The sequence below is a fragment of the Bos indicus genome, chromosome 10, assembly GCF_029378745.1.
Source record: "Bos indicus isolate NIAB-ARS_2022 breed Sahiwal x Tharparkar chromosome 10, NIAB-ARS_B.indTharparkar_mat_pri_1.0, whole genome shotgun sequence".
Taxonomy (NCBI): Eukaryota; Metazoa; Chordata; class Mammalia; order Artiodactyla; family Bovidae; genus Bos; species Bos indicus.
This window is the reverse complement of record NC_091769.1, coordinates 1,764,639-1,780,100: the sequence shown is the minus strand read 5'-3', so window position 1 is coordinate 1,780,100 and position 15,462 is coordinate 1,764,639. Positions and strand designations below refer to the sequence as shown.

The 15,462-nt window shown below is 39.1% G+C and overlaps 1 protein-coding gene across 5 annotated transcripts in view; it reads right to left on the bottom strand.

Annotated features, from left to right (window-relative positions):
• The window catches only part of EPB41L4A (erythrocyte membrane protein band 4.1 like 4A), a 292,774-nt gene that overhangs the window by 105,783 nt on the left and 171,529 nt on the right, over positions 1-15,462 (bottom strand). For all 5 annotated transcript variants that reach the window (XM_019968015.2, XM_070796629.1, XM_070796630.1 and 2 more), the window contains 5 exons: positions 10,778-10,875; positions 9,474-9,594; positions 6,932-7,019; positions 4,322-4,410; positions 3,648-3,711 (listed from right to left, as the gene is read on the bottom strand). In XM_019968015.2, coding sequence (XP_019823574.2) covers positions 3,648-3,711; positions 4,322-4,410; positions 6,932-7,019; positions 9,474-9,594; positions 10,778-10,875 — 460 coding nt within the window. The remainder of the gene's footprint in view (positions 1-3,647; positions 3,712-4,321; positions 4,411-6,931; positions 7,020-9,473; positions 9,595-10,777; positions 10,876-15,462) is intronic.

The window sequence follows — 15,462 nt, the reverse complement described above, 5'->3', positions numbered from 1 at the left end:
TCATGCTTTGTTTTGTTTTTCCCTCTCAAGGCCACGCAGTTTGTGAGGTTGTAATCGTAGATCCCCCGACCAGGGACTGAACATGGGCCCTAGCAGTTGGAAGTGTGGAGTCCTAACCACTGGACTGCCAGGGAACCCCTACTATCACATTCTCACTAAACACTCTGCTAGCGCGCCACGTAATTCTGGGAGGGATCACTGCATTTTCTTCTAGAAGAACGAATGGTAGTACCAAGTTCTCTGCTTTGGCAGCCCACCACCCTAGTACATCAGTTCACTGATCAGGTGACAAGTGTTTACTGAGCACCTGCTGCATACAGGACACTGAGCCAGATATGTTCCAACTGTGGTTGCAGCCACTTTTCTTCCTGTGTCTTAGTTCGTGGCTGCATCAGCAGATTGGTTTTACCTCTTTTTACAAGTGTCTTATTAGAAAGTCAATTCAAGACCATTCACTTGAATTCTGTTCTGCCAAAAGCTAGTATTAAAGAGACAGAAGGGTGGATTCGCCTACGTCTTATTTTCACCTGTGTATCCCATAAACATGAATCATAGTAACAGCACTTCAAGGAAGCATTACTTTCACAGGGAGATTAAAAGGAAGCTTTCATATTCTTGTCTTCTTTTGCCTGGTTTCCCTAAAACTACTCATCAAGGCAGGAGAGCACCCTGAGGCTCTAACAAATCCTGTGCCTACTAACCAAGTAGTCCTGGAGGTCTCTGCCAAGCTGTAGCAGGACAATCAGCATTTTTGCAGCCTTGGCTCACACTCCCTTGAAAGCATCCAGAATTTCTCATCTGGTTTACCTACCATGCTCAACTAGGGAAAGAACAGAAGTGTGACTTCCTATATTGTTCAACTGACTTTGAGACAAAATTAGGACATGTTTTGTCCTGCATGAAGGCTGCACCCTTCTAATTACATGAATCTTAAGTCAAGAAACACCTGGAGTAACAGGCAAATTTGGCCTTGGAATACGGAATGAAGCAGGGCAAAGACTAATAGAGTTTTGCCAAGAAAATGCACTGGTCATAGCAAACACCCTCTTCCAACAACACAAGAGAAGACTCTACACATGGACATCACCAGATGGTCAACACCGAAATCAGACTGATTATATTCTTTGCAACCAAAGATGGAGAAGCTCTATACAGTCAGCAAAAACAAGACCAGGAGCTGACTGTGGCTCAGACCACGAACTCCTTATTGCCAAATTCAGACTTAAATTGATGAAAGTAGGGAAAACCACTAGACCATTCAGGTATGACCTAAATCAAATCCCTTCTGATTATACAGTGGAAGTGAGAAATAGATTTAAGGGCCTAGAACTGATAGATAGAGTGCCTGATGAACTATGGAATGAGGTTCGTGATATTGTACAGGAGACAGGGATGAAGACCATCCCCATGGAAAAGAAATGCAAAAAGCAAAATGGCTGTCTGGGGGGGCCTTACAAATAGCTGTGAAAAGAAGAGAAGTGAAAAGCAAAGGAGAAAAGGAAAGATATAAACATCTGAATACAGAGTTCCAAAGAATAGCAAGAAGAGATAAGAAAGCCTTCTTCAGCGATCAATGCAAAGAAATAGAGGAAAACAACAGAATGGGAAAGACTAGGGATCTCTTCAAGAAAATCAGAGATACCAAGGGAACATTTCATGCAAAGATGGGCTCGATAAAGGACAGAAATGGTATGAACCTAACAGAAGCAGAAGATATTAGGAAGAGGTGGCAAGAATACACAGAAGAACTGTACAAAAAAGATCTTCACGACTCAGATAATCATGATGGTGTGATCACTCATCTAGAGCCTGATATCCTGGAATGTGAAGTCAAGTGGGCCTTAGAAAGCATCACTATGAACAAAGCTGGTGCAGGCAATGGAATTCCAGTTGAGCTATTCCAAATCCTGAAAGATGATGCTGTGAAAGTGCTGCACTCAATATGCCAGCAAAGTTGGAAAACTCAGCAGTGGCCACAGGACTGGAAAAGGTCAGTTTTCATTCCAATCCCAAAGAAAGGCAATGCCAAAGAATGCTCAAACTACCGCACAATTGCACTCATCTCACACGCTAGTAAAGTGATGCTCAAAATTCTCCAAGCCAGGCTTCAGCAATATGTGAACCGTGAACTTCCTGATGTTCAAGCTGGTTTTAGAAAAGGCAGAGGAACAAGAGATCAAAGTACCAACATCCGCTGGATCATGGAAAAAGCAAGAGAGTTCCAGAGAAACATCTATTTCTGCTTTATTGACTATGCCAAAGCCTTTGACTGTGTGGATCACAATCAACTGTGGAAAATTCTGAAAGAGATGGGAATACCAGACCACCTGGCCTGCCTCTTGAGAAATTTGTATGCAGGTCAGGAAGCAACAGTTAGAACTGGACATGGAACAACAGACTGGTTCCAAATAGGAAAAGGAGTTCGTCAAGGCTGTATATTGTCACCCTGTTTATTTAACTTATATGCAGAGTACATCATGAGAAACGCTGGACTGGAAGAAACACAAGCTGGAATCAAGATTGCCGGGAGAAATATCAATAACCTCAGATATGCAGATGACACCACCCTTATGGCACAAAGTGAAGAGGAACTGAAAAGCCTCTTGACGAAAGTGAAAGAGGAGAGTGAAAAAGTTGGCTTAAAGCTCAACATTCAGAAAACAAAGATCATGGCATCCGGTCCCACCACTTTATGGGAAATAGATGGGGAAACAGTGGAAACAGTGTCAGACTTTATTTTTCTGGGCTCCAAAATCACTACAGATGGTGACTGCAGCCATAAAATTAAAAGACACTTACTACTTGGAAGGAAAGTTATGACCAACCTAGATAGCATATTCAAAAGCAGAGACATTACTTTGTCAACAAAGGTTCGTCTAGTCAAGGCTATGGTTTTTCCTGTGGTCATGTATGGATGTGAGAGTTGGACTGTGAAGAAAGCTGAGTGCTGAAGAATTGATGCTTTTGAACTGTGGTGTTGGAGAAGACTCTTGAGAGTCCCTTGGACTGCAAGGAGATCCAACCAGTCCATTCTGAAGGAGATCAGCCCTGAGATTTCTTTGGAAGGAATGATGCTAAAGCTGAAACTCCAGTACTTTGGCCACGTCATGGGAAGAGTTGACTCATTGGAAAAGACTCTGATGCTGGGAGGGAATGGGGGCAAGAGGAGAAGGGGATGACAGAGGATGAGATGGCTGGATGGCATCACTGACTTGATGGACATGAGTCTCAGTGAATTCTGGGAGTTAGTGATGGACAGGGAGGCCTGGCGTGCTGTGATTAATGGGGTCGCAAAGAGTTGGACACGACTGAGCGACTGATCTGATCTGATCTGATCTACCTTCACAGACAATACTGAAGAACTAATAATGATAATCACCTCCTATTCGCTCCTGTGCCCTAGAAAGGTTATTTTTTCCCCTTTGTTAAAACTGAAGTGACATTTCTCCATTACTAACTCATTCATTTATACTCACTTCCCCTTCCCTTCCTTGAAAAGGAGTTGTTTACCCGAGTCAATTAACCTGGTTCCCTGTGGCCGCAGCTGAAGAAAACATGGCAGTTTTACTTTACTAGGTCTTCTAAGTTATCAGTGAGCAGACAAGGCTTCCCGTCTCAGGGAAGCTAAGCACTAAACACAAACTTACATCTTTTCCCAGTACTCTGAGTTCAAACTGGGTCTCCTTGAAGTGAACCTTTGTAATCCGAGGCCTGAAAAACAAAGCAGATGGTAGTGCTACTGGTGCTTTTAAGAATTAATCAGAAATTCAGAGAAGTATCCGGTAGAAAAAAAGGTTGCTCCTACTGGGCCCTTCATAGGTTGCTACTGTAACTGTAGAGAGTTCCCTGTATATCCTTTGCTCTGGACACCTTCCTAAACACACTTCCTTCTCATTCTCCTGGGCTTCTCCAGTGAATGCAGGTGAGCTTGGCATCCCCAGGCCCTGGCAGTACAGCCTTTCCAGAAACAGTGTAGTGCTGTGGGCTCCCCAATCTCTCTCAGATCCTGCCTCATTTAGGGTCAGAACTCAGAGCAGTCCTGGGCCCACAGTTCACCACACACACTGGAATGGATAGGAAATCCTATTATAAACAGCCTCCATGGACAAGAGTCTAGAATAAAAATACCTCAAATTTACAGAGAACATACACACCGACAGGAACTAGAAGAGAACTTACACCCAGTTTCACTCATTTATTATCAACCACTGGAAATGTCTGTTTGCTTTTCCCCAACACTTTCAGTGACATTCTAGTTCCATAAGCCCAATACATACAGTGCACAACTTTAATACCAATTTTGCCCTCAAGTTAAACTTACCAGAAATACTTTCCCACTTGTTTTTTATTCTTATAGACAACGACACCAACCGGAGTTAATCCTAAAAAATACTCAGATTTGTTTTCTCCCTGCAAAAACAAACATATGCTTGTAACCATAAATTTATTCATGTAAAAAGTCTCTGTCAAACTATAATTAGCCATATGCACATTATCTGTTGCATAAATACTGGATCTGGTTTTTCAAAGACATCAGCTTAGAAAGCTAGTTAAGCTATCATGGTAGCTAACTTGCTGCTCATTTTTCCTGAAGTTTTTAAGAAAAGTGTTCTTGTGTATTCTAACTGGTCACCTCAGTTCATTAAAAGAACCTGGACCACCTGGACCACCCACCAATCAGGCCACTGACTGATGCACTCCATGTTGCTTCTATAGTGGTCTTCAACCCTAGCTGCATATTAACTGGAATCCCCCATGGACCTTAAAATGCTCTTGCCTGGGTACCATCAAAACAGGTTAAATGGGAATCTATAATGATGGAATCCTGGAGAAGGCAATGGCCACCCACTCCAGTACTCTTGCCTGGAAAATCCCAAGGACAGAGGAGCCTGGTGGGCTGCAGTCCATGGGGTCACAAAGAGTTGGACATGACTGAGTGACTTCACTTTCACTTTTCCCTTTCATGCATTGGAGAAGGAAATGGCAACCCACTCCAGTGTTCTTGCCTGGAGGATCCCAGGGACGGGGGAGCCTGGTGGGCTGCCGTCTATGGGGTCGCACAGAGTCGGACACGACTGAAGTGACTTAGCAGCAGCAATGATGGAATCCAGGTAACAAAAACACATAAATGTTCTAGGTGATTCTCCTGAGCAGCCAAGAACTGATAACCACTGGCTGCCCTAAAGGGCCCTTTTCAAGATCACTTATCTTGATCTTACTCTCCGATCTGGACGATCATGAGGCCTGGTTCACCATCGTCCTCCCTAGAAACCTCAGTCAGCCACCTGCATGGTTTTCTGAGGTCTCCAGCATACGCCTTTCTATTTTCATTTGTGACTTAAGACTGCTCAAAAATTTTAAAATACGATCTCTTCTGGTAAAGACTTGAAACCTTTCATTTCTGGGCAATAACAAATCCCAATTAAGAAAATGGGATTCTGAATTGAAAATGTCACAGAGTGCATACCAAACAGGGAATTGAGTTTGTATTTTTTTTTTTTTTTTCCTATTCTAAGGTCAAACAACAGCCTGCAAAGCCAAATTCCCAAGGAACATAAGATAAATATATTTTCAAAGAAAATCAGCTGTAGCCTATTTTTAGTTCTAAAAATTCAATTTTAAAGCAATGTATGGAAGATACTAATGAATCTGATTAATTTGCCATAAATTTCCACCTCTCACAAAAAAACGCGTTTTTTGAATTAGGATAAACATTACACAAACGTAGAGGTATTTTACAGAAGACCCTCTTTATACATTCCCTATAAAATATACTTTTTAAAAAACTGAAAACCTAACAAGATTAATGTGGCAAGAAGAGAAAAAGGGAAGTATTCCATAAAGTTTTAGAAGAAGTTTTAAAGGACAGTAGGATGGAGCATTTAATGGTTTAATGAGATTAGATTATAATTTATCAGGGAACAACTACTTCTACCAAATATGTAACTTTCATGCCATATTAACAGTATACACAGGGATGCTTCTAGTTTTTTACAAATAAAATGAGATGATTTGTTTTGGGAAACTCTGAGACTCTTATGAGCAAAAGACATATTACAAAATGAATACATCAATTAGTGCCTGTATTATAGTAAGTATTATCAGGATTTCTTAAAAACTGAGTTCTGAGTCCATAATTCAATTGACAAGCATTCAATCTACATACACCCTTTAGCAATTCATTTCATGTAAATAAAACATCTGATTCACTTTCTCAAATAATCAAATTTGTTTATTGCTAACTAAACTCACAAAATCAAAGACAATGACATTCCAGTCTCATGGGCATAGAAGAACCAATTGGTAACCTAAGAAAAGTGTCTCAAAGTTGAAGACCTGGTCCAGAAAACTCAGTGCAGATTCAGTGTAAGTGTCCACTGATCCTATTCAGAAAGCTTTCATCAGCCACTGAAGAAAATCTGCAAAAATGTTCCTATTTATACAATGGCAATAACTACAGTAGGCAGTAACCCTGATACTGATAACACCTGAACATCCAACCTAGAACCACCGATAGTTATACATGTACTGTTGCCTAAAGTCTACTTTGCCATGCAGGTGATTTTATGAATGCTTTTCAGCCATACACTCTATTTTTGGAAAATCCTCCTGTTTTCTGTCTAATATAATCAATTATAGACTAATTTAAAACCGTTTTGATGTTTAGCTAACCCCTCTGGAATTATTATCCAGATTGTGTTTTCAAGCCAGTTAATTGTTTTCTACACATGGAAATACAATCACAGACTTTTATGCAAAACTCATTAGGATTTAAACAACGCAAAAGATTCTTTATGTTCAAAAACACAGATGAAAAAGTATCATCTGCTCACTAAACAACAGGATTGCTGCTTTCCTTTGGGAGTTTCAGTGACTTTTTAAGAAAATGTCATCAGCTTAAAATATTCTGTGTTAATTAAATGTTACTCACATAGACAGGATGGAGGTCAACACCATACATCTCCAGGGATTTGGCAGTCCTCAAGTAATTCAGCTCTGCTTCAGAAGGAGCCTGACCCCTGCACTCAGCATAAAAACAGAACAGCCTTACTTTACTTACAGCTACTGCGCTCACAGGGAATATAAACCATTTTCACTATATTCACTGGAAAAATAAATAATCCTTTGTGCTAATGCAAACTTAAGCCTTCATATTTCAAGAAACCTCCTGTCTTCCTGGTGACAAAATTTTATATTCTGAGGTGACACTTGTAAGTATTACCAAATCTAGTTTTGCTCATTATAGCCAATTACAATAGCTCCACACATATTAAAAAGTCTCAGTTTCAGAAACCCCAAAGAGAGTATTGAGCATATAAGCACTCACATGAAAAAGCACACCCCTTTGCAAAGAGTAAAATGTCTCTATGCTCCAGCAGCTCTCCATCGGGAGGTAAACGGAGGAGAGCAGTGGTGGGAAGAATGAGAATGGTTCCTCAACAACCAACCTTGCTCAACAGCATTTCCTGAGCACATGTGCAGTTCTTCAGAAACTGCAAAAATATCTGTCATTTTCTTAATACAAAATGCTTGTCACTTTTCTTAAAGTCTTCCCTGACTCTTCATTGGTGATAATATACAGAAAACAGCATTCCTTCCTAATGAGGATAAGCATCTGCCAAGAATCTCCACAGATAAGTGGAACTCTGTGTGTGTGTGTGTGTGTGTGTGTGAGAGAGAGAGAGAGTGAGAAAGAGATTTTTAATGGTTAACAAAAGGAGTTTTTAAATATTAAAAAATACTACTTCAAGGCAATCCCATGTTTCAGCCATGGTACTCTGGAAAACCCAGCAATGCAATACTTTTGAAATCTATGAAGAATGTTTATCACAAATTAGACACAAAAAAGCTACCAAATACTGATTGAGCTTTAGCCTCTCAAAAGTAACCACCATGCTGTCAATGCCATCACATAAAACAGACAAGGTGCTTTGCCAAAGCTCCTTGATAATTTCAAAACATAATTATACTTGAGAACTCCTAGCACAATTAGTATTCTCCGAATGTGCCAAATACACTGGCCTTCATAATTTTGCAACAGGCATTCTTTCAGCACTCATTTCAGTGAAACCTTATAACGCAGGACTCTAGAAAAAGGCTAGAATACAAGGTAGAGAGCCTGGTTTCTCTGATTGCAATTTCTGCTGCTACTCATTGAAACAAATCCTTTAGGCAAACATTTTTTTGTTGACCAGATTAATTCTACATTTTCGTCTCTTAAGTATGGTAGATCGGAAACCAAGCAAATTCAAGAGGGAAAGTTACATGAGAGGCAATAAAGGCAAAGTTAATCAGTATAGGAAATTTAACAAAATAACTAAAATTAAATTATAACTTCAATGCTGCAGGTCATTAATTGAAAATCCTACTCGTGGAGTGTGTGTATTTCTCAGAAGTGCATGTGGTGTTAATATAATACCCTTTGAAAAGCCACACTGGTGTCATGATCTCCAGATTCATTGCTAAAGACTGAATAAGGGTTTGCTTGTAACTGTGAAGAATTTGCATACTTAAGACAGAGCAAATCCAGAATACATTAAGGCTTTTGTGACTATAAAATGTGTTCATAGTTTAAAAAAATTAATTTCACGAGGTACTGGTGACTGAAAAAAATATAAAATTGTAAAATATAGTATGAACAGAATGATTTCATTTATGTATTTCATACATACATAAATACATTTATATATTTCATTTCATACATACATAAATCTAAATAAAATAAATTTTCATACAAAATAAATTTTCTCTGTGGGAAATTATGCATAGAGAGGGATCTGAAAGGCCACTGACTAAAAATACACTGACTTTAAGTATTAGGATTTACTCTTTTACACTTATTTTTTTCCTTTTTAAATTGTCTGGGTTTCCTATGAGCATTTTAGTGTTATAAGCAGTAAAAAAAAAAAAAACCTTTAAAAAGAAAAATGTTCAAGACATAGAATAAGAAACTTTTCTTAAGCCTGTCAATAGCATAAGATGATCGCTGATGCAATGTAAAGTGGGATTCTTTTTTTTTCCTGCTTTATTGAGATATAATTGACATATAACATTATGTAAGTTCAAGGTGTATACCATAGTGATTTGATATGTTTAAACACATATTGCATAATGATTACCATCATAGCATGGCTATCATTTTTGTTGTGCTAACATTTAAAATCTACTCTCTTAGCAATTTTCAAGTCTATGAATACACTGTGAGGGCATAATGCTAAACGACATAAGACAGATGAAGACAAATACTGTAAAATATATCACTTGTATGTGGAATTAAAAAAGGAGACCTCATAAAAACAGAGACTAGCATGGTGGTTACCAGAAGTTGAGGGAAGGGAGGAGTGTGTATGCGAAACAGAGACATGTTGGTCAAAGAGTATAAATGTCCAGTTATAAAATGAAGTTCTGAGGCTCTAATGCTGATTATTGTTAATAAAATGTGCTGATTATTGTTAATAAGATGTGCTTCTTACGTTAGAGTTTTATGAATCCTTTCTATAGCTTCTTCAAGTTCTTCCTTTTGATCAGGAACAAATCGGTACTCTGACACATAGCCTGCAGTATGTTTATATGGATCATAATCTCCGAGTTCAGCTAAAAAAGAAACAAAATGTAATTTTTTTCTATTTTAGGATAATATACCTAAAAATACAGGAATAAAAGTATGCCTATCATGCTTAAATATTTTCTTCAAATGCTTTACTAATAAATTTATATAAGGTAACTAATTTTAGTTTAAAACAACTCTGATGAGCATATATAGAGAATATAAACAAAACCTTATCTAAAAATCATAACATTTTTGCTTTCTGTGAGACTATAACTATCATTTTCATTTAACTTATTCTTACCAGTTTATATGAAGTACAATGTTGTAAATAGAATTTAAAGCACATATAATGGAAATGCCTGAGGTGAAAAACAACCAGATCCTCTCTCTGACAAGAACACTAAGAGATAAAGCATGTGGTTCAAAACATATTTGCCCCAAATAATGGTCATGGAAATACAACACGATGTTGCACGTAACCCCACTACAGTTTACACAAAGAACAAAATGAAACCAGAGAATTCACTGTGTTAGGCTTATAAAAATTCTTCCTACATTAATCAGCTTCCAAGCCCAACCCAGTTCCCCAGTTCATTTACACAGCATTTTTCTGGGAATATTTTTTCTAGACTGTTTCTGGTCTGCAAGAACTACACAGTATGTTCCTTAACATACTATCTCATCACCCCATATCTAGCTTGATTCCTTGAAAGGGCTCAGTAATTATAAATAGAAGACAGCCTCAGATTCAGCCTCCAAAATGACAATGCAGCCTGGAGCTGCCCCTCAATATGGTGGCCACATTGATTCCAAGAGCTAATGGACAATGGGTGTTGACTGTAGGCAACACATAAAACTGGTGATGGCACCTGCCCATGTGGAATCTTCACAGCAGCCACCTGGAATCAGTCGGATCTCTGAGACACAGCAACTATGACGGATCGATCAACTTAGGCAGAATGTAGAACAGAACAGATTTTCAGACTCTCCACTGAGTCAAGAATCAATGCCACTCCTATGGCTAAAATTCCATGGGACCTACTATCAGGGATATGTAACCAGTTTCATTTTCACCTCTTCTGAGAGCATGTTGATTAAACCTAGAATTCTAACTAAATTCAATTTCTTTTTAGCAAAATGTCATTTAGTTTATAAACTTGCTTAAAAAGAAAAATTCAAACATCCTTCTCAAGACCTCTGAAGCAAGTCTGCTTAAGTGAAACCCACCCTGGATGGCATACGCTCCCAGTTGAGCAGCAGTGTTAATGGGGCAGGGCAGCCGGCCCTGAAGGACATCTTGCTTCACCTGCAAGAAAAACTGATACCTAAAAGAGAAACAGAAAAGAGAGATTAATAATCTCTTCCACTACTGTGATCTGAAGGTTCAGACCCTCAAACCTGTCGCCTTTAATGAAAATTAAGCCGATTTTTGCTCTTTTGTGAGGGGGCTATTGAGGGAACAGGGACTATTTAAACACACCACAGAGGCAATCAGGGTAGTGACTAAGGAGTGAAGTGTCTCAAGTTCAACCAGATGGATTGCATCCCAGCTCCAGGACTCACTAGCTGTTTGCCTTGAGTGGCTATTTCAGGTAACAACCAGGCTCCTCAATGGTAAAAGTGAGACCAGGAAGTATCTATACCTCATCAGGTGGATATGGATGTTACACACAAGCTATTCTTACCGTTCTCATCACTGCCGCTGCTGCTGCCACTATGACATGTTCTCCTTAGAATGAAAATATTACAAGGACACACTCAATAAACTATGTGTTCCCTACCGAGTCTAAAATCATGGATACAGGACAGAAAGGTCATTATAATTCCATCAGTCCTCGCTGCCCATTACCTGAGGCTTTACTCATTCCATCTGCTGAAAGAAAACCTTTTATAATAACAGTGCCACATATAATAACTGAAGACTTATAAAATGAGGTTAGTACCATTTTTACCTCCATTTTGCAGATGAACAAGTTAACAGACAAAAAGAGATGAAAAAAATTTGTCCAAGATCTCACAATTAGTTATGTAGCAGAACTAGAACTGGAACCCAGTGGCAATTATGACCCAGAACTCTATAAATCAGGATGTTATGCAACCGTTAAGGTTTTCCCCTTCCCCTTCCATTCAGGCTTTCTGCCAGTAGGTGACGGATGTGAAAGGTTTATGAACCAATACAATGAACAGTCAATGCCATCCTCAGTCACCACCACTCACTTTCTCTCTCACTTTAGGCTGTCTTTTGTGATTTCTCTATTTACAAGGTGATTCCTGCTGTCATTGGAAAGGACCAGGAGAAAGCACAGGAAATTAACTATAAAAGTCAGTTGTCGTAAGTATTTCTTTACCAAATGCTCACAATAAAGTTTTTAGTGTGAGAATTTTAAATGCTATTCTGATAATTTCTAGAAGTTCAATTCAGTTGCTCAGTCATGTCCAACTCTTTGCACCCCCATGGACTGCAGCAAGCCAGGCCTCCCTGTCCATCATGAACTCCCAGAGATTATTCAAACTCATGTCCATTGGGTCGGTGATGCCATCCAACTATCTCATCCTCTGTCGTCCCCTTCTCTTCCTGCCTTCAATCTTTCCCAGCATCAGGATCTTTTCAAATGAGTCAGTTCTTCACATCAGGTGGCCAAAGTATTGGAGTTTTAGCTTCAGCATCAGTCCTTCCAATGAATATTCAGGACTGATTTCCTTTAAGATGGACTGGTTGGATCTCCTTGCAGTCCAAGGGACTCTCAAGAGTCTTCTCCAACACCACAGTTCAAAAGCATCAATTCTTCAGTGCTCAGCTTTCTTTACAGTGCAACTCTCACATCCATACATGACTACTGGAAACACCATAGCTTTGTCTAGACGGATCTTTGTTGGCAAAGTAATGTCTCTCCTTTTTAATATGCTGTCTAGGTTGGTCATAGCTTTTCTTTCAAGGAGCAAGCATCTTTTAATTTCATGGATGAAGTAACCATCTGCAGTGATTCTGGAGCCCCCAAAAATAAAGTCTGACACTGTTTCCACTGTTTCCCCATCTATTGGCCATGAAGTGATGGGACCTGATGCCATGATCTTCGTTTTCTGAATGTTGAGCTTTAAGCCAACTTTTTCACTCTCCTCTTTCACTTTCATCAAGAGACTCTTTAGTGCTTCTTCACTTTCTGCCATAAGGGTGGTGTCATCTGCATATCTGAGGTTACTGATATTTCTCCCGGCAATCTTGATTCCAGCTTGTGCTTCATCCAGCCCAGGGTTTCTCATGATGTACTCTGCATATAAGTTAAATAAGCAGGGTGACAATATACAGCCTTGACGTACTCCTTTTCCTATTTGGAACCAGTCTGCTGTTCCATGTATGGTTCTAAACTGTTGCTTCCTGACCTGCATACAGATTTCTCAGAAGGCAAGTCAGGTGGTCTGATATTTCCATTTCTTTGAGAATTTTCCACATTTTGTTGTGTTCCACACAGTCAAAGGCTTTGGCATAGTCAATAAAGCAGAAATAGATATTTTTCTGGAACTCTTGCTTTTTCGATGATCCAGCGGATATTGGCAATTTAATCTCTGGTTCCTCTGCCTTTTCTAAAACCAGCTTGAATACCTGAAGTTCACGGTTCATGTATTGTTGAAGCCTGGCTTGGAGAATTTTGAGCATCATTTTACTAGTATGTGAGATGAGTGCAATTGTGCACTAGTTTGAGCATTCTTTGGCATTGCCTTTCTTTGGGATTGGAATGAAAACTGACCTTTTCCAGTCCTGTGGCCACTGCTGAGTTTTCCAAATTTGCTGGTACATTGAGCGCATCACTTTCACAGCATCATCTTTTAGAATTTCAAATAGCTCAGCTGGAATTCCATCACCTCCACTAGCTTTGTTCGTAGTGATGCTTCCTAAGGCCCACCTGACTTCCCATTCCAGGATGTCTGGTTCTAGGTGAGTGATCACAACATCATGATTATCTGGTTCGTGAAGATCCTTTTTGTATAGTTCTTCTGTGTTCTTGCCACCTCTTCTTAATATCTTCTGCTTCTGTTAGGTCCATACCATTTCTGTCCTTTTTCGAGCCCATCTTTGCATGAAATGTTCCCTTGGTATCTCTCATTTTCTTGAAGAGATGTCTAGTCTTTCCCATTCTATTGTTTTCCTGTTTCTTTGCATTGATCACTGAGGAAGGCTTTCTTATCTCTCCTTGCTATTCTTTGAAACTCTGCATTCAAATTGGTTTATCTTTCCTTTTCTCCTTTGCCTTTAATTTCTCTTCTTTTCACAGCTCTTTGTAAGGCCTCCTGAGACAACCATTTTGCCTTTTTGCATTGTTTTTCTTGGGGGTGGTCTTGATCCCTGTCTCCTGTACAAATATCATGAACCTCAGTCCATAGTTCTTCAGGCACTCTGTTTATCAGATCTAATCCCTTGAATCTATTTCTCACTTCCACTGCATAATTGTAAAGGATTTGATCAAATTTGTACCCACAGGCTTAAGTGAAAATCTGCTCAACACCCTGCAGTTTCCCCACCGCTCAGTAACATCACCATAGTTCTCAGGTAATGGAAACCGAGAACAATGTGTAACCCATGGCACCCACATTCAATCACAAAATCTGTTTTCTGGGGTCTATACACTTTTCACCATCTCCTAGTCCGGGTAACTAACCAGAACATTTCTAAAACTTTCACAACCCTGTCACTAATCATACTTATCTCTCTTACAAACAAGAAGTAAAATGGGATAACGTTACTCCCTTGATTTACAAAAAAAAAAAAAAAACAAATAAAACAAAACAAACAAAACTTAAGAGACTTCCCTATGCCTTCAGGATAAAGTTCAAGATCCCTAAGATAGATTGTAAGACTTTTGCTTACTTCTTGAGCCAAATCTCTTGCCATTAACTAATGACTACCCCCCCACTCCCTAACTTGCAATCACTTTTCCAGCCCTACTTAAACACTTTCCATTCCCTGAATGCTCATCTTAGGCATCAAATCCACTTTGTTATAATCATCTGGGTTCCTCTTGAAGAGGAGAAAAGCAGAGTAAAGTAACATTAGCAGAACTAAAATGCAAAAATATAAAGATATTTAACCAGGATTACTATAGATTACTGGAAACTTGTGTTAGCTTCACTCCCTTCCTCAATTGCTAACTTGGAATCTCTTTTCCCGAGGTGTATTTTTTTTTTTTTTTTTGAGTAAATGGGTCATAGATGCATATTTTTCTTGCTCTACTAAGACTTTTACAATACTTGATTGAACAGTAAACATCTTTTGCCAAATAAATTGAGGGGCCTAATTCTATAGACTTTGCTTCAGAGAGAAATGGAAAGAGAACCAAAGAGATGAGAAAACAAAGAGCTTAAACAGAGCAGAAAAACAAGCAGGTAAAAAGGAGAAGAAACCAGATTCCACCAATGACTATATTTCTAGTATCTCAGGCTTAGCACACAAGTACTCAGTAAATACCTGTTGACTTGATGGATATAAGAATGAACAGAAAGACAGATGGATGAATATGGGGACAAATTAGCATCCTTTGTTGTCTCTGAAGGACTTCCCTGGTGGCTCAGATGGTAAAGTGGCTGTCTACAATGCGGGAGACCCGGGTTCAATCCCTGGGTTGGGAAGATCCCCTGGAGAAGGAAATGGCAACCCACTCCAGTACTATTGCCTGGAAAATCCCATGGACAGAGGAGCCTGGCAGGCTACAGTCCATGGGGTCACAAAGTTGTCTCTGAGAAATTTATGAAAAAAAAAAAGGAAAAAAAAGGACATCTATTCAAATTTCCCTGGATAGTTTGCCTTTTAAAGATACTGGAGATCTTTAAACCATTTTACTTTTTTAAAATTCACTAAAATCAAAGAAGACAAGTAAACTCTTTTTAACTAAAAATTTCATTAATCTCTATCATAGCAA